Raw genomic sequence first — 24,395 nt, 5'->3', positions numbered from 1 at the left:
CAGGACCTCGCCACCTTTGAAGAGCGCGGGGTGTAGACCATCCGGGCCAGGTGCCCTGTCGCGCCTCAGGATTGAAATCTCACGATGGATTTCGGTTGCTGATGGGGGGGGGGGTTATGCCAATGTTCCATTCGGGCCCGCTTGGTTCTTCCAGCGGTTGTGTTTAAGGGGACCAGGTGAACTGTTCTTTAAAGTGCTCAGTTTACCACCCAAGACGGCGATTGAAGGAGTGAATTGCTGTTCCATCTTTTTCGCATATTGTCTCACTGATACCTGCCTTATTTTGACCCGTTGGTCGGATCAGTTGAAACAGGGCGCGGCTGTTGCCTGCAGCGAAAGCCTTCTGCATCTCCTGTGTCTTCGAAATCCACCAGCGTTCCCTGTCACTGTTGAAGCTCCTACTTATCCGGTGTTTGAGGGATCTGCGTGCGCCATCATAGTCGCTAGTTTCTGGTATGGCCTTTCTGGCGGTAATAAGACCTGCTGATCTCAAAGATATCCAGTGTTCATTGAGTCGAGTCAGATGGGCTAGACCAGCAGTTCTGAAAGCTGACAGCATTGCTTCTCTAACTCGCCTCCGTTCATCCTCCAAGCCATCTTCGTTGTCCACATGACTGTGTGTTTCCAGTAGCTTCCTAGCCAGATCAGCTCGATACTCTTCAGCTACTGGAGCTTGTCGAAGTCGATGAACGGAGCTGCTCTCCTTCGGCACGCGTAGTGCTGACAGAAAGCGAAGCGCGCTGGCGGAAAGCGAAGCGCTAAGCGGGCCTGCACAATGGCATAATCAGAGTCAAGTTGAGTACCCCAGAAGGAATGACAATCCTTAACTGAGGCTCTCTATCGGTAACTGACTGCCAAACGGTCCGAATGAGTCCATGACTGTCTTGTGGTAAGTGGCCTCCAAGTAACTCATTGTGAGCGTTTGTGCTGGAAGTTCGTACTGGCCAGGAACAGACGGTGATCTGCACACAATTGAAGAAACCGCTCTCCATCATCGACTCCAAACCTACCACTTAACTGTGCTTCGTCCAAACTTAGTCGTCCAACTTGGGCATTCATATCACCCACCAAGATTACCATATCCGTCCTTGCCGACCGAAGCATTCGTGACAGATCTTGATAAAACTCGTCCTTCTCAGTCTCAGAACTGCTATCTGTTGGGGCGTGTGGTGATACAACAAACACACCGTTTACTGCATCTAACTGCGTTAATATTACTTGAGCCGGTGAACCGAACTGTGAAAAGGCAACTGTTTACTGGAATTCAGTCTAGCAAGGCGCTTTCAGCCTTGGAGCTGAGTGCAACTCGCACACCGTAGATACCACGAGCCATGTCGTCAGGATCACCGGGTGCCCGAAGAGTGAAATGTGGAACATCTGGGCTCGTTCCAACCGGCTTGAGGAGCACGACCGAAGTGGGGTCTTGTACGTATGTTCGGGAGACACAACATAGAAGGAGGGAAAGTAAGGCTTCATCAAGGGATGCCTGTTGCCCATTGAAGGCTGCAACGCGGATCAGATCTTTTGTGGCTAGTAGGTGGTTATTTTGGTTTATTTTTCTAGGCTATAGTTGCGACATTCAACAGTGGCTAGGGGACTGACAAATGGATTGATTCCACTGCACTGTGCGATGGGTTGGAATGGAATGAGGGGGAAGGTCGGTGGTCGAAGAACTGCAAGGGCAAATGATACTTTCTGGTGGCCCAGGCCGAAGAAGGGGGTTTAGTTGAGGTACCCCACCTTGAGCGTTCGACTCAAAAGTCTGACCCACAAGGCAGTGGGACGATGTGGGTCTTGTTCGGGGACCCTGCCCCTGACCTCTAACTCAAAAGTCTGGTTGTTAGGGTTTTTCCGAAGCCAATACTCAATAGTCTGACCCATTTGGCTGCATCGGGCCGGTCTGGCCCGAGGGCGCAGGGAGTAGGGCATTACTGTCTCACTCCTGATGCGGCTGCGCACAGCATGTACTTTTTGAGCAGCACCGGGATCTTTTGTTTTAAAAGTATTTCGACCGTATTGAATAATGCGCCAGGCGTCACGGTCAACCGTTGGGCGATTGGAGTATGCGGTTTTCGGGGCCGACCTTTTCCAACCCGTCCTTCCTCGGGGAAAGGCAGCATCGCTTCTTCCATGCATATGAACATGCTGGGCGTCTGAGGGATACACCTTACTGCCTTCACATTCCCGTTGACAGTACGACTTTACCTCCAGACCGCTTCGTAATACGATTACTCGCAGTACGGAGACTCGCGGTTATTCATCGGACTGCTCCCCGTTGGCCTTTCTGTCTTTGATGAACCTTTAGAAACTGAGTTCCAGCCAGTATGATTCGCAGGTTCATTGCTGCACAGAAGCCCGACAACCACGGCAAGATGACAGCTTTGAGTCGGGGCCAAGGCGCATTCGACCGGGTTGACAGGTCTGTTCTCCCTGATACGCTTGCCCGTAAGGAATACCGCGGAAGTTTATGAACATAATACGTTCTTTGTATTCTTAGACTTCCAGACATGTTAGTGCATTCGAGAAGCTCTCTAGGAGCCTCCGTACATAAAGCGGTGTTCGTCATGTCTTCAAAACCTCGGTGTTCAAATGTGCTCTGGCGAAAACCTTGTCGATTTGGAATATGCAGACGACATTGTTCACGTCTTCGAAGAGGAGGGGAAGGCGCACGTGTTTTTTGATGATCTGACCAAGGTCATCCCGTCCTTTGGTATGCACTTTGCAGCCACAAAGTATAAAGTCCTGCTCGTGGACATTCAGTCACTGAGCGCACCACTTACAATCCAGGGAGAGGCATTCGAAGTTGTGGAACGCTTTACGTACTTTGGAAGCTGTATTAGTTCTGATTGTAGTGTAACAGATGAGGTCAATGCATGAATCTGCCAGGTCCGGGTCGAGTTTGAGGCACATGGCATCAGAGTAGTGTATCCCCGCATGAATCTGCAAGGCCCGGGTCGCGTTTGAGGCACCTATGGCATCAGAGTAGTGCATCGCGAATCTCAAGGGATGTGTGCATCAAGCTACAGTACGGGCTGTTTTGTTGTATGCATGTGAAACTTGGCCTATTCGAGCAGCAGAACTGAGACGACTTCAGATATTCGACAGCCGTTGTCTCAGGACCATGGCTCGTGTAGGTTGGTGTCGGAGGACACGTAATGAGGCATTTAGAAGGCGAGTTTTCTGTTGTGCAATAGGAACTTCCATTGAAGAATGTGTCCAGCACGAGAATCTGCGTTGATTAGGTCATGTATTGCATATGCTGAACCATCGTTTGCCGAAGAGAGTGCTGTTTTCCATGCCCAATTCAGAGTGGCGGAAGCAGATAGGTGGCCAATCATTGACCTAGCAGATGGGCATGAAGGAGATTACGAAACGTTTGGATGCTGTCGGTGCTACTCGCCTATCAGGATGGGGACCGCGAGATCCCCACTGCGACTGGTTGGATGCGCTGCGAGATATGGCTGCTAATCAATATCAGTGGTATTCTCGTTTTCAGTCTCTGTCCAGATTGCCTGAACAAGTGTATGAAGGTGTGGGCACCTCGGAATGATTGTGGTAAGTTAGTACTAAGCCACTTACCTGTCCACCTTTATTCTTTCCTTCACAATAAGGCTTTCGAATAAATCATGGTTGTATGGCAGCGAAGCATCAGTGTCGAACACTGATGTTATGCTGTCCATGATGATGATTTACAGTTGGACGATTATTTTATGATTATCTATTGTTGACTATAATTTTTTGGCTAATGGGCCTGTTCCTAAACTGCACTGTACCAGCCACAACGTCATTAAAGTGCTAGCCTTGCTTTCGTATCAAAGGTACGGTAGTAGATTGGATGGTCTATCAGGTCGTGTGCCTCGTCCTCTATTCATACTCCCCCACTACTTTGTCCCCATTTCTTCATCTCCAGTTCGCACCCTTCCCTATACGATGGAGACATTTTCCGTACCGATGGTTAATTTGAGCTTAGTGGACCTTGTTTGCTGCTTTCTCGCGGTCCTATTGTTTTTATACGTTCGGTTCAGACGGGCTGCTCTAGTTATGTCGGCGCGAAGATCTCCGGAGTAAGTTCTTATGGTCTAATCTTTATAAAAAATTATAGAGCTACACGACTGGGAACCTCTAGTATGAAAACACTCATGGAGGAGACGATTCAGCATGTATGTTGTGCTACTTGTGAGTGATTTTATGTAAGTAGAATACCCGCCTATTTTTGTTCTACGGATCGCAGACTGGAACTGCTGAGCACCTTGCCATTGGCTTACATTCCTTCTTTTTCTATCAAGGGCTTTGCCCCTTGTTACTTAACATTGCGGCTTGTGATATGGTTAGTACCGACACGTTATCGTGAGTTTTACCTAATTGTATGCGTGAACTTGTCATGCTTACAAAATTGGATGGTATTGCACGGCAGTTTAGTTTCTGCTATCTCCAAAAATAAGTTTTCCATTTCTTTTCCAGGCAGAATTGAGCAAACTGGCTGTTACACCCAACTCGTTGGCCATTTTCATTTTGGCAACACACGGCTACGGTGAACCGACAGATGACGCCCGTGAGTTTGTAGAGCACTTAAGACAAAGGACGACTAAAATCACTGGGTTGCATTTCGCAGTGAGTCATTCCCTATTGGTTTCTACGCAACATGTCCATAGAGTCCTGTTTCAGTTAGAACGGAAGTATCTGACTCGCACGGTTGCCTTCTTTTCTCAGTATCTCCGGCAACCAAGATGGTCGTTCTACGATTTTTTGCTTGGTCTTCGAAATAGTATCATATTGTTGATGTGAATGAGTGCTGAAACCGTGGTGGAATGAATAACGGATTAGCTTTATTGGCCTTCCGGTGAGCTGCATTTGGAGGGTGGGCGTTACGTATTTCAAATGCCTATGCTTGTTCATAGTTGGTATGGTATAGCTGAGCCCTAATGTGGTACGACTGTTTTAGCATTGGATTAGTGACAACACTAGGAAAATAGTTGTTCCTCATCGGCTTGACACCCATTGTCTGTTCTTTTGGACAACCATGAACTGTGAGAATGATTGCAGTGGTTTCGGTCGCCACAGTCCCCAGACACAGAAACATGAAAGTAGAGCGACAAAATGTCGAAGAGTGAACGAAAGGAACATTATTCAATAAGTGACTCCATGATTCAGCCATGTCGGCGCAGGAAACGTGCTCTCGCAAGTAACCTCAACTGAATTGCGCTTTCCCAACAGTGATCCAAGCGTGTATAGTATGGCGCAACATGGTAGGCAACATGTAGGTAACATGGTAAAACAAGTCCCCTCTAAATTCAGAAAGCCACAACTGCGTCGTAGACGTTGTAGACGTTGAAATGGTCAGATGAATAGACTAACCATTCCAGAGGATAATTCACAGAAAACAAACCAGTGCCGGAAAATATATCTCTTTCAAGATTTTTTATCCCTAGGTCAAACAAAAAATACCCTAAGGTGGTTGGCCAATGGAGGAACAAGGAGTTTCTCGAATGGTATACCGCAGTCTGGGTTAAAATCACTCGAGGATATTTTCGCGAGGAGTTGTGAGTTATTCCGTTTTGAACAGAAAACTGTAGTCGGTAACGCGTGAGCCAGTGTCTCTCCGTGGGGGTAGGTGGCAAAGCTATCGTCTTCAAAGCGTAGCTCCCCAATTTCTGGACAAACTGAACATGCCTTCGCCTCCAAGGCTTGGTGTTTTATTCCACTTTCCCATTTCCTGGTGATCGAAACTGTAGCGGCTGGAACCAATGTGCCTATGGCACACGGTCTATAGCTGATAAATTGATTGAATTGATTGATTACTTTGTCCTCCAGATGGGATTACCTAGCCTAAGTGATGTTAGGGAGGCTATGAAAAAGTATTTAAGCGACTTGTGCAAATGCGCATTTGCGCATGATCCCGTAGTCACAACTTATTCTGAGCGTACGTCTAAAAGACAGTATTTCGTGATCTACAGCCTTCATGTACGTCCATCCAATTTTCTGTGCGTGACATCGTGCATTGTTCGTACAAGTCAGTCTTCTGCTAGGATTCGTCAACATTGTTTAGTTCGGCAAACAATATAGATGGCTTGTTTGTCAACGTCTCCTAGCCATTTTGGGTCGTCACACCGTTTCTGAGCGATTGTCGGTAGTCTCATATAGGAATCATCACCAACCTGTTTACTTTTGCCCAAATTTGTTTTTCACCACTGACCATAAGTTCTGCTATGACCTGAAGGACTCCCTTGCCCTCCTTATGAGAATGCGATAGTTCACATGCAAATTGGTGACGCTATTGATTCATGAATAAGTAGTGTATCGATCTGTATTCTTTTGAAAGGGATTCGTGGGGACGAGAAATACACTAATTTGCAAATCAATTTCGTTTTCATGAGAGACTCGACTGAATCTTTCGTTTTTGCTATTTCGAGTTAACCTTGGGTTACGCCGTGAGTTTACATGGATTTTCGTCATCGTAGATGTACACCAACATTTTAGTAGATCTGGGATGACAACGTCTAATCGATACCAGCACTCAACTGTCTGTTAGAGGACGATCTATTACTTTACCGTCAATTTCTAGAACTGGCGATTCGCCCTATGACGCATTGCTCAATCAATTCCCTGATTAAACCAAACCCAGATTTCACCAGCTGAACCCAAAACGTTCAGTCTTTCACTACATTCATACTTGTGGCCCATCTGTTTTAACACACTCACCTTCCTTTCGCCTCAGAGAGCTTACAGATAACCAAGGACAAATTTCAGCATACGCTTCAACTAGGTATCACCAGACCTCAAAGCTTGTGGAATTATGATGATATATATGATATATAAGTAAACGTCCTCAGATTGGCATCCTTGCACTGGCTACCGAGCACTTAACATTCTCACCATACCTGACCGTCACTCCATTCCACAACTTCATGATTTTTCTTCGTCGTCGCACGGATGCACTCTTTTCCCCATATTGACATTCTCCGCGCTTGTCATCACATCCCTGTACACTCTGTCGACATTCATAGAACTGCTATTACCATACCTTTTGGGTTATTCGAATTTTCACACATGGTCTTCGTGCAATTTGGGCTCAAGTGGAACATGAAGTTGAGGGAAACTCGAGGACTGTGCCTTCCTGATGAGCCCCAAGAAAGGCGAAACCGGTTGTGGGCTGTCGAAGGGTGCTTCTAGCTTTCATCCTAAGCGGGTTTCACTGAGCTGGATACCACAGATAAATATCTGAAGAAATACTCGTTTAGTTGTTTACTGGTTTCAGAAATACCAGTAGATAATCTCCATTTTTGGGATACATGTCGCACGCAATTACCCGTAGTTCGTGACCGTCCCTGCCCGGTGCCCCTTATCACTGGAGAATAAAACTACTTAGTTGTTGGCGGACAAACCAGTAGCTTACCCTAGTTATCCTTTTTCTTTAGTAAGGAATCCTCACTTAAACCACTAGAGCACGGTTCATAGTTGAATAACTGATCAACGTGCGGACGTTCGAAGCTACGCTCTCTTTCGTATTGTTTTGATTGGTGAAGCCCTCACACCGGTGGTTTCATCAGGTGGTAATCTAATGGGACGATAGAAGGGCTGATTTATTTGGGATCTCCTTGGGTGTTCACAAACATTCTGGTATATTCATTGTTATTGACACTCTTCTTGCATGATATACCTGCAGCGCCACCTTTTTCTTCCATTTTCCGTATTGTTTATTACTAGGTGTTTGGTCTAGGAAATAGTGCTTATGAACAATTCAATGCTTGTGCCACTCTGGTTGACCGACTTCTGCGCCGCCTTGGTGGGATACGTTTGATTGAAGTAGGCTTGGGTGATGAACTGAACAATATGGAGGGCACTTTTCTGACTTGGCAAGCCTGTCTGCTGGAAGCGATCACACAGAATTACCTGGTTTCCGATGAGAAGCTTCAGACATTTACCAATCGTATGAGACGGGTCTACAAGCCGGCTCCTCTACAATCGAAATACGCGAAACTATTCACTGGGGAACCCTACTCGCTAGGGTCTTATGAACGACAGACAAAGTTGGTTGACGGTCTTTAGGTTCAGTTTATTTCCCTTTTCTTTTTTTCTGATATAATTATTCTTGGCGGAGTCGCCTTAGTGGTGGCCATTCTCTTTCAAGCGGTTTGTTTGCTTTTCCCAGCTAGGCGGGACAACCATTTCTATCAAACGAATATATAGCAATATAATTTTTCAGATACGCTTCCAAGTGCATTACATCCCACGCTGTAGTGCTGAGTATCATTTCTTATCTGAACTTATTTCGCCGACAAACGGAAGCACTAACTTCCGGATCTATTCAAATATAGGGTCACCAGTTTAATTTGTATATGGTTCAAACGACGCATGTTGTAAAGTTTTTCGTCAAAATGTTTTGTGGAGTTATGAAACTGTAACAGGACCATTTTAGAGCTGTCTCAGCGGGAAGAAAGTTACGAAATCCACTCATCTATACACACCAATCTGGTTTTAACAGGGGACTCAACCGAATTGTGCCTAATTTTCTCGTTTATGATATTCTCCAGTTGGTATGAGATATCGCAGTATATTTTATTAAAGGAAACTACTCACAAAGTTGCTTTCGAAGAGTTTTCAGCAATCTTGTGAGTAGTTCCGTCCAAGAAATTACGGAAAGATGGCTATTTGTGTTTTGTCGTGAATTCCGTGGCTCTCTTAGCACCAAATCACGTTTAATTTGAGGCAGTTTAAGATGGTTTCTTCGGACTTTCGGTTCGTTTTGAAACTAATGAAATTTTGTTAGTTTGATTTCCTCCAATTGTTGTCTGTGACTTGGAAACCAAAGTCAATTGCTAGTCATAGAAATTCATCGTAATTTCATGGTGTTTGCACCACAGTTTTGACGCGACCTGATACCGTTCGCCAATCTATATCTGTTCCAGGCCGTTTGACGCGAAAAACCCATTTTTGGCGCGTGTGCAAGTCAACCGAGAACTACACACCGGTGGGACGCGTTCCTGTCGGCACATTGAATTGGATATTTCCGGCAGTGATTTTCGGTGAGCACGCGCATTTTTCAGTTATCTTTCAATCTTCTCTCTCTGGTACTTGCTGCCTACCAGGATCATCATTCGGGTCCTGTAAATGCTCGTGATAATACTTGGTAATAGATGTCAGGTAGCCTCCGCAGATGATAGTCGCCCTGGAGCGGTTGTTCGTAAGCTCAAAACTACGCTTTCTCTCGTTTTATTTCACCCATTCGATACATTGTAGTTACAAACCCGGGGACCACGTGGCCATTTTACCGAGGAATCCAGATACTTTGGTTCTCAGGTTCAGTGAATTGCTGGATATCGATCTAAACGGAGTGGTCAATCTGGAGTGTGTTGACGGTAAGTGGGGACTTGGTTAGGATAGCCCAATACACTTTGTGTTTCAGTTATAACGATGAATATGTGCACCGTGGTTTGGATTTTGAAGGAACCCTTTCCTGTCACAGAGTCCGAGAGTGTTAATTGCACATCTTAACTAAGAACTTTTCTAGTCAGGGAAATGGTCTGTGCATAGTGGAAAAGTCGGGATTTGTCGACAACCCATTAGTTATAGTTGAAGTACCTTGAGTGTCGTATCAAAGCCATTCTCAGATTTACTTTCTGTTTCTGGACGTCACTGTTCACGTGAATAATTTGCTGGACGCCATCCCTCATTAGCAGAGTTTGGATGCAGAAAACACCGATTCCCACAGCTCCACAAGGAGGCGTTGGAAGTAGGTCGGATGTATTCTGTTATTGAAAATTCGACACACTGCTCTCCAAGAAGTGCACGCACCTTCGCATATCTGGTGGAAATCGCGCTCTTTGTGGAGAACTTCTTCTAGGGAGGGAGAGGGCACATGCTTCAACTCGTGTACCATTTATGCCATTTTCCCGCACAACTCGAGCAGAAATCAACTGGTGAGGAAGAAAAATTACTCACTAACCTGCTGGCCTTTGCTTTTGCACGTCCTGATAAATTGTCCAAGGCATTCGTGTCCTCAGGCATCGTCACATCGGGCCATTTGCCATACAGAAAACTATCTACGGTGACAACTGGGATTTGAGAACGCGTGGTTACCTGTAAAGAATACAGCGACACCTGTGGGCACTTCAACCTCATCTCCGACTTTCAATGGCGGACCAACAGTGGACGAGAAATGATCAAAATCTTAGTGTTTTCCCGGTGAATGCAGAGTTGTTTTTTGATCGTTGGTTTGTTCGCTGAGCTATGCAGTTTGATCGCAACCGTTTCACCACTAGTGGAGGTGAAATCATCAGTACGTTGTTAAGGCACGTGAGTGGTCGTACTGACGCACCGCCACACTGCACTCCTCTCCACTCCCAACGCACTAATGGTGTCACCTCGATTAGCAATGATGTTGGTTCGCACTCAAGTTGCCCAGCCCAGCGAACAAACCAGCGACTATCTACGTTACATGAGCTACAAATATTCCCTCCAATAGCAGAGTTGTTTATCGTAAAACATGAACAGAGCGGTTGCAAGCCATTGGACTTCATAGCGAAAACCCCATTTGCACAGAATCTGAGGTCGACATTCCCAAGTGTATTGCTGAATTTTCGTGGACTTTGTTTGAATATCTAGCACAAATGAACAAGCACAGTCAAACTCAGTAATTTCTAACTCAGTTTCCGATTATATATGGGGTTGGTATTTTGAACTGTCTTAAATAGATATTACTGGTATGTTCCATCTTCAGTATACATCGATATTCTGTCAGTCTTGTAAACTGATGTATTGCATTAGTAGCAAGTGTCAAGCACTATGGTCATAACGGGCGCACGAATACCAAGTCATTCAGCGAATATCCGGATATTTCAGACAGGAAATGTCGAATGTCAGCAGCATGGTTCATGTCAAATTTAAACGTAAGCAGACTAGTAGATGGAAATTGAGGGTTGGATGTCATTCCCATCCCAACAATACACCCAGCATTTTTGTAAATGCCTCGCGAAATTCGGTCTTTCGAGGCCGTCTCATTTAGCTTTGAACCATTTTTTAGAGTCGCTGAACACCAGCCACATTTGTGATGTAGGTGGGTGTTTCTTTAAGCCGTCGTCACTGGTCAGCTGAAATATTAGAAGTCTTTTGGACGAGTTTTCCACAGCTTTCGTGCATCTTCCTTCATACCGCTTTGGCCAGCACAGTTTAAGGGCGACAACCATTAATTGGATATGTGAGCCCGCAATTATTTCCACTGCTTGTGACTTGAGTCTTGTGTATAATGAGCGGGTAAAACCAGGAAAGGAAGAAGAGCCGGCCTCGTACTTCAGTTGTCTAGGACTAAGAGGGGTAGGTGTTGATTCAACGGTGGAGTTATCGTTAACCTGCTCGTAAGCGATTTTCTGGGTCCCGTTTGGGCTCCCAGTGGTTCATGTATCCACAAATTTCGGTTCCGTATGACTTTTACTGTTTGCTATCGGGTGTCGAATAGTCCAGTCTCATGAGGCCCCTCAGGTTGGTCACCAGTTTTATAGTTGGGGGCTGTGAGTAGGTTGCCTGCAAGTGCCTACAAAAGCAATCTGCTAAACTTGAGTAACCTTAGGTTGTAAACTGTGGTCATTCCTGAGAACGCACTGACTGTGAGCATTCTGATCGTGTTTTGTAGCATCTTCATGACAGACCGTAAGAGTTTTTCGGTTCTTGAACCAAGTTCAGTGTTATTCTGTTCAGTTATCACTATTCTCATTCGTTGATCTAAGCCAGTACGCTGACATTACATGCGCAATTCGAGTCTTCCAGCCGTCGCACATGAACCTGTATGAACGTGTTTCACCGACCTGCTCATCGCTGTAATGCCGTTGTTTGTTCGCCGAAAAAAGCGTGGTCGTTACCAATTTGTACGGTTATCACATAAACTGAGCTTATCGGAGGGGAATAACAGCTCATAAGCTCATGAAGTGTAGAAGGTATAGTGGATCGGAGAAGAAAATCGTCTTTATAATTGATTAGCTTTGTGAGGCTAACAAGCTGAAATCCAAATACAAGGTGGATCGAAATATAAGCTAATAGAGATTGATGCCCCGAAAGAGGGTGAGGGGAGAAAAGTGTCATCTAAAAATGTATATTTGAAGTCATTCAATGGATGAGGCAGCACAACAGACAAATCATAGCTCATGTTATGAAATTTCTCGGTCCGCACTAATGAAAGTCCAACAGTGAAGATTTCAGTATTCACGACCAGTATGAATTTTGAACTGCAGGAGACGAGCATGTAGTGTTGAACGAACTAAGGTTTATGCCTGTATACTTTTTTTCAATATCTGGCCCACTCTAAACAACCACTGCACTATGTCGGTGTTTTCGCCTTAAAAAAGATTGGAGCGAAGATCTCATTTCGACGTGTCAGAAACGTGCAAAACACTTGTCTTGGTAAGAAAAATAGGCCTGCAGCAGAAAACGTGGACAAATGGCCTGGTTATTCTATATAAGACTATCCCTGTCATTAGGTTCGGTGTAATTTAATTGAGCCTCCCGAGAAGATGGAATATCTGTTATGACAGTTTTTGATGAAAATTGACCACATAAAGGACATAGTGGTGAAGTTCGTTTCATTTTTTTATCACTCATTGATGGTTAAGTGTGTTACTGTTAAATTCTACAGAGCAACTGATTCCGTCTAAATATTGATTGGTTTCTCATCTACTGATAGAGCAACAGAAGTATTGAGCAGCCGCGGACAGGGCAATGTGTACCAGTATGATTTCCAAATATCTAGATTAGAAAACCATCGCTTCTGAGATGAATGAAAAACAATTCATGATTATCATGTTTGTTCGGACTGATGCTTTCGAACTCCAAGTCAACGTTGGTGAACAGTGAAAAACTTAACTTTAATCGTTGTTTAGGATTCTGTCATAGTGAAGTAAGGTGATAAACATGCGCCTGAGGTCGGAATCATGGCAGAATGCTTAGTTTGTATCCAGATGTCAGGAATGTGGTCCTTCGGAGATGAGGAGGCATTCAAGTGAACATCCAATGATAATAATACATAATAATGATAACACAACACATTCTTTTCTGTGCTCGTTTGTGGATATCGTAGTAGACTCTGCCTCCGTCACCAAGACACTGAGTTTTACCGTGGTGTACTTCCGTAGCCAATTGAGCTGTACTAGGGAGTGTACGTGTGGCACTCAGAGCCTCGTACCATGTTGGTCAATGGGTGGAGGTCCGCCAACCATCGCTGCCTTGCAGTTAGGCCTCCGGTTGAGCATCTTAAGGGTCCTCAGTAGATACGCAACCATGGGCTATCCAGATGTCAGGAATGTGGTCCTTCGGAGATGAGGAGGCATTCAAGTGAACATCCAATGATAATAATACATAATAATGATAACACAACACATTCTTTTCTGTGCTCGTTTGTGGATATCGTAGTAGACTCTGCCTCCGTCACCAAGACACTGAGTTTTACCGTGGTGTACTTCCGTAGCCAATTGAGCTGTACTAGGGAGTGTACGTGTGGCACTCAGAGCCTCGTACCATGTTGGTCAATGGGTGGAGGTCCGCCAACCATCGCTGCCTTGCAGTTAGGCCTCCGGTTGAGCATCCTAAGGGTCCTCAGTAGATACGTAACCATGGGCTGCACAAGCGCAAGTGATCTCATGCCATATCGGTTGTCACGTGTTGCAGTCAGCTGGATAACCCTATTTGCTGCATACACCAGGGTGGGTAGGAGAAAACAGGCTACCGCTAATGCTCGTCTTCTTCGTCTTTCACCTATTCGTTCTGTCCTCCCCACCCCGTTCCTAGTGACATCTCTACTCTTAAGGCCTGACAAATCCCCCACCACCAACTGCTCTTAGCTGAAAACTGTACGGTTGACTCGGTCGCCACTACCATAGTCACTTTGACATACTTTTCCAAGCCCCCAGGTTCAGTTCACCTGCCAGCCTTTAACACTCACGATCTCTAACAAGCCAGACAGCAAACCATTCTTGCATGTACGTTGAACCCTGCGACGAGGATTCAAGACCCAGTTACGATTGTTGAACTGACCTCCCATCGGTTTCCACCCGTTTCCATTCGCGCACTTCTGTTGGTTCAGAGGTCGTTGCTGTTGGTTGTGGTGGGGTTGCCGTTGTTTTAAGCCACCCAGTTGAAGGTCCTTTGATAGTCATCCCTGTGGATATTTTGGCAACACTTGTGATAGTATCACTTAAATGAGCCATTGATCGCTTTTCGTTCATCGTATCTGCCTATCCTAAAAAGACAGTCTCTCAAAAAACAGTTTGAAGAGATCTTAATGATTGGTTCTCCTTATACTTTAAAACCTGGCCAACTTGATGACCTACTTACTTAGCCTGATGAATCTTTTGTTTTGAAAAAAAAATGTTTCCCAGTTAAAAACTACCTTCTGAAACAAAGTCTTTGATACTCTTTAAACATCTAAGCGCGGGCTAATGGTACACTTATTCCTTTGGATATGAATTTGCAAGTAGACTTAGCACTGCTGAGGCTAAATTGGGTGGTCTTCTAGGACTGGGATCGAGACGCATGGACAACGGTGAACGTCTGCTGCATTCATGTACCGACAGCGATCTCTACAGTATGAACTTCTGAAATAGCCGAAGCTGCTTAGCCACATGGTGCCCCATACATGCGACCCACCCCCAAACCCAGATAGACCATATCACTATTAGCTTTAGATGGCCTTGGTCAGCTACTGGTTGTCGCTCGTTCCAGAATACCTAAATGAGTTCGGATCACGTGCTGGTCCGTTGCTGCTTCTCGTTGCGCTTTCTGGGGGCGCGCAAACTGTGCCCAACTCGCCTGGCAATGGAGAAGCTCTCGGTCAAGTCTACTAGAACCATCTGCTGAAGTTCCTTTCGGACAAGATGTCTTCTGACATTGGCTCTTGCTGGAAGGTACTGTCGGAAACTCTGCATGATGCTGAACGCTCTCCTTGTGAAATGGTTTAACCAACGGAGCATAGGCACTGAGTCTCGAGCAACACTGAAATTGCTCAAATCTTGGACCCGTATTCATCCTTGTTGGTAGTACCGTGCAAATCGATAAACCGTCAAACGTCAGGAGATCTACGCAGATCGAGAAGCCTGGTTGGTCCAGAAAGCGGAGGAAGTAGAAGAAGCAGGGAACCTTGTATGTGTGCGCAAGCTGTTTCAGCTGATACTCTGACCGAATCGATCACTGATAACAGCGACTCGCTTAGCTCTCAGAAAGAAGAGTGCCTAGTTCGTTGGACTGGACATTTTCAAGACCAGTTCAACTGGTCACCTGCAGTCGTTCAGCCGGATTCCCAACGGGCAACGCAGCTCTGGTCAATGAACCTGGATACTTCGATGGCGTCGGAAATACGTGAATTCTTTTATCTATTGGTCCTGATGATATCCCACTGGTTCTATTCAGAAATGGAGGTAGATCCTCGTTCGGTGCTTGTCTGACCTATTTATCCCTTTCTGGGCACAACAGACCGTCCCATCCAACTAAAGTTAGTCGGAAAAGGTGCTCGGAGTGATTGTGGCAGCAACACAGGAATTTTCTTTAGCACCGTTGTAAGACTTTACGTCATCTTACTGAGGCGTTCCAGGACGAGAATAGGGAACAACAAGCTGGATTTCAGTCAAGAAGGGTCTGTGTGGACCACATCTCTACACTTAGTCGGAGCAGTACGCTTGCGCAACTGGGTGTGCCCCAAAAGTTCATGAATACCATGTGCTGTTTTAATTCACGGGTGCGGGAGCGTATGCGGAGCTACCAAAAGCCATCCTGCGAGCAGTGGTATCCGACAAGGATTTTCACGAAGTATATCATAAGGGTCGTTGTAGCAGTTAGGCTCGACCACGAGGACCAGATAACGGCTTCGTGTGCGGATTTAAAAACGTCTTTGAAAATTTCCCGCAAGCGCAACAATATTCGCCAACTTGTCATATTACGTGCGCACTCACCCGCGCATCGTGAATATTGCGTCACCTGATGGAACTCCTTGACCTAACTTATATTTAAGTCATCCGGACTCCAATAGCCCATGGCAAAAAAGATAATAGTCACAGCTTTTGCTCGAATTTTGCAGACAAGCAGTTTGCTTAATCGTTCATGGGCTCGTTCTTCATCCCAGCGCTCGACACGTCTCTCACTTTCATAAGTCACCATGTCGCACCTGAAATTGATGTACCCTTCGAAAACAACAACATCAACCTCACAGATTTCCCAATGCAGCCGCTCCTCGGTTAGCGCAATAAAATTACGCTTTCTCTTCTAAATTACGTTTTCTCCATTGGTTTATTTGGCTGCAACCATTAGTACACAAAATGTACGCAGCGTGTTGTTAGAAGGTCCGTGGATCAACATGGTTGGTACCCTTACTGAACTCCTTCATAATACCATAAAAGTTTTAAGATACAAGGAATTCTCATTACGAAACTTTCTTAATTAAAATGCACTAACCGACTCTGGTTGAAGATTATGAAACTCCGTGGGTGGAATGGATTTTCCAGTCCATGACATTCTTTCAAGTCCACACTTCCTTACCAGTAACTGTTGTGTTTACTCATTGGTTCAAAAATGTCTCTTGAGGGTTTCTTTGGCAATAAATAAATTTAATACACTATTATCCTTCATATAGCGCCTTCGAACCCTATACCGTGCCACTTCCGAATTATCTTCGTGCCTTCATACTTTTTTATTACACTCTTAACCGCCTAAAATAAACTACACAATGATCCCTGTGAAATTTCCAAGAGTCATTGTACGGGTTAGCCGATGTCTCAGAGGTATTTTCCTGCCAGTGCCGATGTTATTTCGATTTTTTCTGATGTACTTTGAGGATTGCGTCCTTCTCGTCCGCTATATTCTTGATTGGCATTCACATTATTCAGCAGTCCCAAATAATTCGGCTCCGTGTTTTTGCTTATTTGAAGAGTGGATATGGCTTCCTTCGTCTTCAAATCACCGGTATTTTCATCCCCTCTCTTCCGCCTGAATGAACTCCGCTTTATTCATTTGGACGTCTCTCTCCTCTCTCTCCCCAATTCAGATCTTATATTTCACAATATTGAAGCCATAACATGGTCAGCCGGTAGATAAAAGACTTACCTAGTCGAGCTGGCATCCGTTAGAAAGTTACGCTTCCACTCAATGACTCCTTTCCTGAAAAGATCCTGGTTTTTTGTCGCTGCTAGGATTTTAACGCTGATGCTATTGCCACAATCTAGTAAGCAATCTGTCGTTGGTTCGTCCCATACAAATTGTACCTGCACGATAAATACCTCATATGCGACTGTATAGTCTTACCTAGTCGCTGGTTTGTGCTTTAGGTATCAGTGATTTGTGCCAACAACACCCGCTTCGCATGCGTGCGGAAACCGTGTAAGTAGCCGTGGAATAATATTTTAAAACGTTACATCTTAAGCAAAGACGGAGTGCAACTGGAACAGACGCTTAAAAACTCTGTTGCAGTGGTTTTGTTTAATTTCTTTTGTTTTTCTTCATTTATGGGATAATGACGCGTAGTTTTCGCATATTCATTTGTGAAACCTTTCTGAAATCCAGAAGGATGTCTTGGCTTTTAGAGTAATTCTTGCCTATTTCGACAGTACACTTTGAAAAAAGGAACGTTTGCAAAACATGTCTACTACTCAACTCTCAACTTTGTGGGTATTTTCGCCACTCTACTTTGGAGGCTCGATACACGCCGTATGTTTTTTCTGTCTGTCAATTTAAGTGTAAAAAACTGTCTTTGAGCCAATGGCAACACCAAAGATCCAAACTTTGTCAGGTGCAAAAAAACGGAAACTATGGTTTGATACACAAATTATTGTTAAACCAAGTACCTACGGATCGGCAGGGCGTATTTAGCACTATTCACCTGCCGTTTCGTTGCAGAACGGTATATATCCAACTCTCCTTTTGAGCACGACCCATTCTGCACTGTAATCAGATGCGTCAGACGACTGACTGCGGTGCGTGTGCCGCTCGTCGAATTACGAAAGAATCGATCGGTCCGACTGAAATGTTCACGGTGGTGTATCAACTTCCTGTTATTCATTAGCACAAATGGTAGGACTGAGCCCTACCTGCCTACTCGAGGGGCAGCTAACTGCAACCAACTAATGTGGTGTAAACGTGTGTATCCTAGACCTACCACACAAACCATTTGGAATGCACATGGTCACAACTAATGCCAAGGACCCAATTGTCTCCCTAGCCCATCAGTCAGCTGATTCTCCATTGAGGGTCTCTTTTTGATGCACAATAATTGTCCGTTTAAAGTCTGCCGAGTTCTGTTCAACGGGTTCTGTGTTTCGTGGGACACAAACGGTTTTAGCTGTAACGCCTTGAGGCAGCGAGTCGTCTCCGGTCTATTGGCTGTAGTTTGAAGATCCATGCGTTCGAGTATAGTGATTTATTCTTAAAGTTGAACCTTTATTGTTACAGAAAAGACGTAATCTGCTATCGGAATCATGTATGCCAATGTCTATGGGGCATCCACGTCCACTATTTGCTTCTCAACTTTTGGCTCGGGCACTGCTAGGGTTAGTCAATCTCATTACACGTGGATGCTTTTCCGTGGGTTTTGATGAAGTGTTGCCTCGAAACAGCTTCATTTCTGTATCTTACTTTCTGTCCATATTTTCCATCCTCCTTGTAGAACGAAATCCGCGAATGCATCCGTTTCCTTGTCCGTGCACCTATCGGACAGCACTCACTCACTACGTTGACTTATCCGGTCCCCCACGCTTGCAGTTGTTGACTATCTTATCTGCTCACGCCACTGACGCCGAACATGCCCGTCAGCTTCGTTACCTGGGCAGCAATACGCCGGAAAGCAATGTAGGTAATCAGGATTTTTGAAAGATTTCGCGTCCCCTCCCCTGTTCTCACCTTTTGTTGTCTCTCCCGAGTTCTAAGACTGACTGGCTATTTCCTGAATGACTTTGCCAGTCCCACTATTAACCGTATATCCAACGGAGAACTGCTTTTTGTCACTTGGCTTGCAATCGATTATGTGTTTTTGTTTAACATCGTACACGAGCGGGATCAAAATCTTAGACTTCTCTTGACAAGTAATGTCCAATATGTATAAAGCACTTCAGCTGAGGTTGCTACACGGAATGTCTTCTGAAATATCACATTTTTGTGATATTCAAAGTTTAACTGAACAGCAGTGTTATGATGGTTCGGTTTTATTCATTCACATGATTTGATATGAATGACTTTACCACTTCCCTGACTTGTCGTATCGTACTGGAAAGCCTAAAAACTGGGACAAGTTGATTTTCTAACCAGCTAATTCCGCCTAATTTTCTCACAGGAATACTATTCTCGTTGGGTTCTGGAGGAGCGCAGGAATGTTGTTGATGTTATTGTGCAGTTCCCTTCCGTCCGGATCTCCGCGGACTATCTGCTCGAGTTACTGCCTCGAATAAAACCAAGGTTCTACAGTATCTCATCCTCTCCTCTGCGGGATTCCAACAGGCTACATTTGACTGTTGCCATTGTGGCCGAACAGACACCGAACGGTATGTCAACTTATATTCTTGTCACGGTTGATCACCATATTTCCTCCGCACTTATTCGGGACCACTTCACATATTACTTACAAGTGCGGAATCGATCGTTCAGATAGCCAAAACAGTTATTTACTTATTTGCTATCGTATGTTGTGGAATCGATCGCGACGATTTTCAAGGTTGCAGGACTTATTCAAAATACACCCGAGGGGAGACTGGTAGCCGGTCAGCTCACCTGTCCGATTTGCCATCAAGGCAGAAAAACATCACTGATCAATGGCCAGTTTTCTTTAAAGTGAACGGTCTTCTATTTCAACGGCGGATGTGATAACTGCCGGGCAAAGAGATTCGAATGTAACTCGATTTATAGCCAGCAAGGGCGTTCGGTTGGTTGCATTTTGTGACAGTGGTAATTTGCGGATGCGATGGGGATTACCAGGTTCATGCATTGCTCGTCAAAGGACTACAAACTCCTGAAATATTGCCAATGTGATTGGTGGACTTCCGAGGTTAACTGACGATATCGATTGTTGGCAAAAGAATAAAATCTGTTTTTTTGAGGAATTCAGAGACAACCGGAAACACTTATTGAACCGGTTAAACCAGATGGAATTCAACAGTATCAGGGATTTTGCCCCTTGTTTCTGCTTCCTTGTTCTATGCGCATCCAGAATGTGTCAAAAATGCAATAAGTACAATCACTACCCATCACTCCTGTGAGAGCGGTTTGCATTTTTGAAGCCCCAACTTTTTTTGCTTTAAACAGACCATACTGGTTGTGTCCTTTCCCCAGACTGTTATACACGGTGCTAATAGCCTTATCGGAAGTGTTGTTACGCGTCCCGATGTAGTCATTCAGCTTTAGCATCCTTCCGGTGCCTAACTGCCATGCCACCAGAGGGAAGGACGAGGGCAGGGATACTGCCAGGTTGTCCAAGTCTGGACAGGGGAAGTCCAGAGACAGAGGTCGGGTTCGAACCTGGGACCTTCCGGTCAGTAGATTCGCGCTCTAACCACTTAGGCCATCTCGCCCCAATGCAGTGGGCCCTGGCGACAGTACGGCCTTGGCGGTTCCACTGAGCGAAAAGCTTCCTATGCTGTATGAAGTTTGTAGAGTGAGCTTCAGTAGTTATTATTCACTTTCAATTCATATGACGCTGTGTTTAGGGAATCAGGGTTGCCAAAGGAAACAATGTCAAGAAGGAGCACCAACAAGGTGGAATTGCTATGGATACTGACTTTCTAGCGGATGTGCTTCAAAGTACGGTTTACAGTTCGCGACATTTGAGGAATCAGTGTATACCTGCGAACAGTACGTCATGCACGAAGGGAAAAATATCCTGAGTTGTCCTGACTTTTGTATCTTAGCTAGGAAGACGTCGATTTTCAGTACGCATGGATGTCGCATTGCAGTTGCATACAGCTATTTCAGACAGCTGCTTAGCATCAGAGGTTGTCCTAGTAATAAAACAATTGTAAGAGATGATTCGGTCCACAAGGACTGTTATGGTCTCGGACCTAACACCCGTGTGAGGAAAATGAAACCTCCACTGTCTTCTGATCCCTGAGAGTGAACTCTACTTTGATTTACTTGCAAGGGGCATTATCTGATTAGGATGCGCGCATTGTTGCATTTGCCTAGTTCAACAAAAGGACAAGAAAACAGTATGGTGAGAAGGATGGGATGTATCAGTTTACGCAGAGCGTGGTTTGCGATTTTAGATTTGTGGGTTTTCAAGCCTCCTCATGCTACTTGCATTATGGTTTCACATCCTGAGGACGCTATAAAAGAGAAACGATGTCTACAACAAGGGCATCATCACCAAGAACATTGTATTATGACCTTGGTGAATTCTCTTCGAAGTTTTCAGCAACCTTGTGAGTAGTTCCCTTTGTGAAAACATCGACCTTCGTTCGTCTGATAGCCTATTTATGGCCACTGTTGCTTGTGGAAAACTCGGTTTCTAGGACCGTACTGGTTTTATTTCGTTAACAGTAAACGACTATCGGAAAAATATATGATTCGACTTCCAAATCAACTGAATGAAGCCAGCTTGTTCTATCTCACTTTTATCTCATCCTTGTTATGTCACCTTCCGATTCTCGTAGGATCAACTTTCAAAGGTTTGACGACACAGTGGCTGGAGGCCCTCGTCCCTGGGAAATCTGCTGATCGCTCAAATGGATCTCCAATTTTCCTACCAATCTACCATGAGATCAGTTCTTTCCATCTTCCTCGGAGTCACAACATTTCTGTGATCATGGTTGCAGCCGGCGCTGGGCTGGCTCCGTTTCGTTCTTTCATCCGTGAACGTCTTGAACAGACGCGTATAAATGGTAGGCTTTCGGTTCTGGTTGCTCCTTTTTTTAAATTTTTTGTAGATCTTGTAAGTTTTCTTGCCCTCTGCTCTCCCTTCTCCGTCGCAGATCTTACTTGGGGATCGTCCTTAGCCTATTTTTAAGGCTACCGATTAACGTCGTAATGGATATCCATAATCCGAGGAACTATAATTAGTAGAATCTTATTAACTTTCTAAATATCATCTACAGAATAGTGATATATCGTGTAACAATACTGTCTGTGTGCTTATTTATCCATCTTCCAGTTAGGGGATGAATTCCACTTGCCATTTGGAGCATTTTTTTCTGTTCGGTGTTACGGTTCATTCGAAACGGACCAATGTTTTCCACCACTTTTTGTCCGCTTTCAGTTTTACAGGGGGGCTCTACCCGACCCACTGAACTTTTCAGTGCTACGCTTACGATGGTATTAAAAGTTACCTCAAAGTGACTGCTGCTTTGCAGGCCAAACTGAATACTGTTCAATGATAGCTGTAAGATCTGAGTGGCTCAGAGCTGTCTTACTATACACAGTCGGTAATCAAATGACATATGGGATTAGGAGCAGACGGATGAGGACAATAGTTTGTGTATTGACTACTAGTTTCATGAACAGTCGGGTTAATAAACGCCATGAGACATACGATCAACAGTGGCGCGATCGGTAGGAGCAGGAAAAGGGGACAGCAAGTTAGCAGGGCTCTGGATACGGGCACTTGGGCCGTTTAAGTGCGCACTATAAAGAAATGACGGCGCGGAGGACAGTCAGTTTGTTTGGAGATATTTCCGAATTAAAAGGAAATGGAAACTACCTGCAGTCTTTGGCTGACAGCGTGACAAAGTAGCGCGTGCTACGCATCAAAATCGAAATGTGCGATTAGACTCGTGTGAAACAAAGTCCCAACAAGCGCTGTGAAGATGCAATACCTAGGTACAAAAACACGGCTGCAGGGGTAGTCGAGTTGGCGCAGTGGATAGTGCGCTTGTCCGCCATCCGAGGGACCCGCGTTCGACCCCCGAGTCACCCAACATTCCGTCGCAACAGACACGAAGTTGTACGCTTAGATGTACAGGCGACAAAATCTTGACATTAGTAAGTACAGGGCTTGCACACCTCGATCAGGCAGCACAGGAACCGCGAAGCGAAACGCCACTCATGAGTAGTTAAACAAGTGGGAAAAACACCCGCCGATTGCCGTTGATCCACAAGAGTCAACAATAGCGACTGGTGAGGATGAGCCTCCAGCCATCTCTGACATTCTACCATATTAAAATATCGGCTGGATTCTCCTGTTTCTTGCAGATGTCGTTAGCAGGGGAGGTCATGAAATATATATTCCAATTGAGATCACCCAGGTCCCGTTTTTGAACATTAAATGCTTCCCGTCCCTTGGACATGATATTCAAGACAGTTTCAGATGGAATTATCTACATAAATCCTTGATTCCACCAACTAACTTTGATCTTTTTCTGGACTTAGGATTCAAATCGGCCCGTATGCTGCTCTTCTTTGGTTGCCGACATGAGGCTGAAGATTTCTTGTATTTTGACGAGCTTCTGGCTGCTAGGAACGCCGGCCTACTTGAACTGCATTTAGCCTTCTCGCGCGATTCCCCAAATGAAGCAAAAGTGTATGTCCAACACCGGATGCTTGAGGCGGCTGGAGAGATTTGGCACCTTTTGGACGAGTGTAATGCTCATTTTTATGTATGTGGGTGAGTTTTTTTTAGCCAGCTCATTTATGGGGACACCACGAGATAAACCCCTTGTCGAGGAAGCACAATTTCGGAAGGATCTGGTGTCGTTTGGATTATCTCTATGTATAAGATTTCCTGAACACTGTCGCCCCAAAATTATACGAACCATCTTCCATCAGACGCTAGTGTAAAGCCGCTGGGCGTCAAATTGGACTTAATGCCCGTTTTTGCGATTTTCATGATTTCAAGGACTGGATTGTAAGAAGAAGAAGATCCAACGGCTCGCAGAGTCAAAGGCCAAAATTCAAGTGCCTTTGAATCATTTTGTTATTATGGCAAAAGAATAGTCGCGAATGCAGTGTTGTGTGGTAGAATAGTAAAGGGCATTTTCACGGGATTGTTTTGGATGGACGCGTTCTCACGATAGACGGGTATTCAGCGTGAAAACCTTTCGTACGCAAGGAATTGATTCGGTGGCTCTGATCGAATTGGTTCACAGAACGTGTCAGCTGTGAGCCATACAACTGAACTGTTTGCATGATAATCCTGACAACAGATGAAACCATAGTCCGGTTGTTGCTGGGGTAGATGATCTTCGTTAGAGAATTCACTCGGGTTTTGTCAATTTGTACCTTACCGCAGCTGTGCCGTCTCTAGTGATGCCGATGGTGAATTTCGGCTTAGGGGTGATTTGCTTTTTTGACTAACCATCGTGCCCTCGCATGGTGGCATAACGAACCTGGGAAATTCTGTGATCCGTCTTAGCCTAGAGAACGACAGATAGGATGTGGCTGAGTTCCCAAAAGGCAGGCAGTCCACACGATACCGTTTGCGTTTTTTGTATGGCTCCCAAGGGGGTTTGGGGGGG

General features: G+C 45.1%; 2 protein-coding genes across 2 annotated transcripts in view; one reads left to right on the top strand and one right to left on the bottom strand.

Moving 5' to 3' along the window:
* Nucleotides 1-2,936, bottom strand: part of T265_12005 (hypothetical protein) — a gene marked incomplete at both ends in the record, with an annotated part of 23,070 nt that extends 20,134 nt beyond the window's left edge. Inside the window, 3 exons of the mRNA XM_009178883.1 lie at nt 274-768; nt 1,011-1,236; nt 2,781-2,936. Of these exons, the coding sequence (XP_009177147.1) occupies nt 274-768; nt 1,011-1,236; nt 2,781-2,936 (877 nt within the window). The remainder of the gene's footprint in view (nt 1-273; nt 769-1,010; nt 1,237-2,780) is intronic.
* A 413-nt stretch (nt 2,937-3,349) lies between these two features.
* The window catches only part of T265_12004 (hypothetical protein), a gene marked incomplete at both ends in the record, with an annotated part of 21,526 nt that continues 480 nt past the window's right edge, over nt 3,350-24,395 (top strand). Inside the window, 10 exons of the mRNA XM_009178882.1 lie at nt 3,350-3,530; nt 4,287-4,327; nt 4,462-4,611; nt 7,705-8,027; nt 8,907-9,023; nt 9,238-9,356; nt 18,629-18,810; nt 19,292-19,499; nt 21,600-21,827; nt 23,134-23,545. Coding sequence (XP_009177146.1) covers nt 3,350-3,530; nt 4,287-4,327; nt 4,462-4,611; nt 7,705-8,027; nt 8,907-9,023; nt 9,238-9,356; nt 18,629-18,810; nt 19,292-19,499; nt 21,600-21,827; nt 23,134-23,545 — 1,961 coding nt within the window. The remainder of the gene's footprint in view (nt 3,531-4,286; nt 4,328-4,461; nt 4,612-7,704; nt 8,028-8,906; nt 9,024-9,237; nt 9,357-18,628; nt 18,811-19,291; nt 19,500-21,599; nt 21,828-23,133; nt 23,546-24,395) is intronic.

This window comes from Opisthorchis viverrini, assembly GCF_000715545.1.
Source record: "Opisthorchis viverrini unplaced genomic scaffold opera_v5_697, whole genome shotgun sequence".
In the NCBI taxonomy this organism is placed as follows: domain Eukaryota; kingdom Metazoa; phylum Platyhelminthes; class Trematoda; order Opisthorchiida; family Opisthorchiidae; genus Opisthorchis; species Opisthorchis viverrini.
The sequence above is the reverse complement of the archived record's forward strand: the minus strand, read 5'-3'. Positions and strand labels throughout refer to the sequence as shown.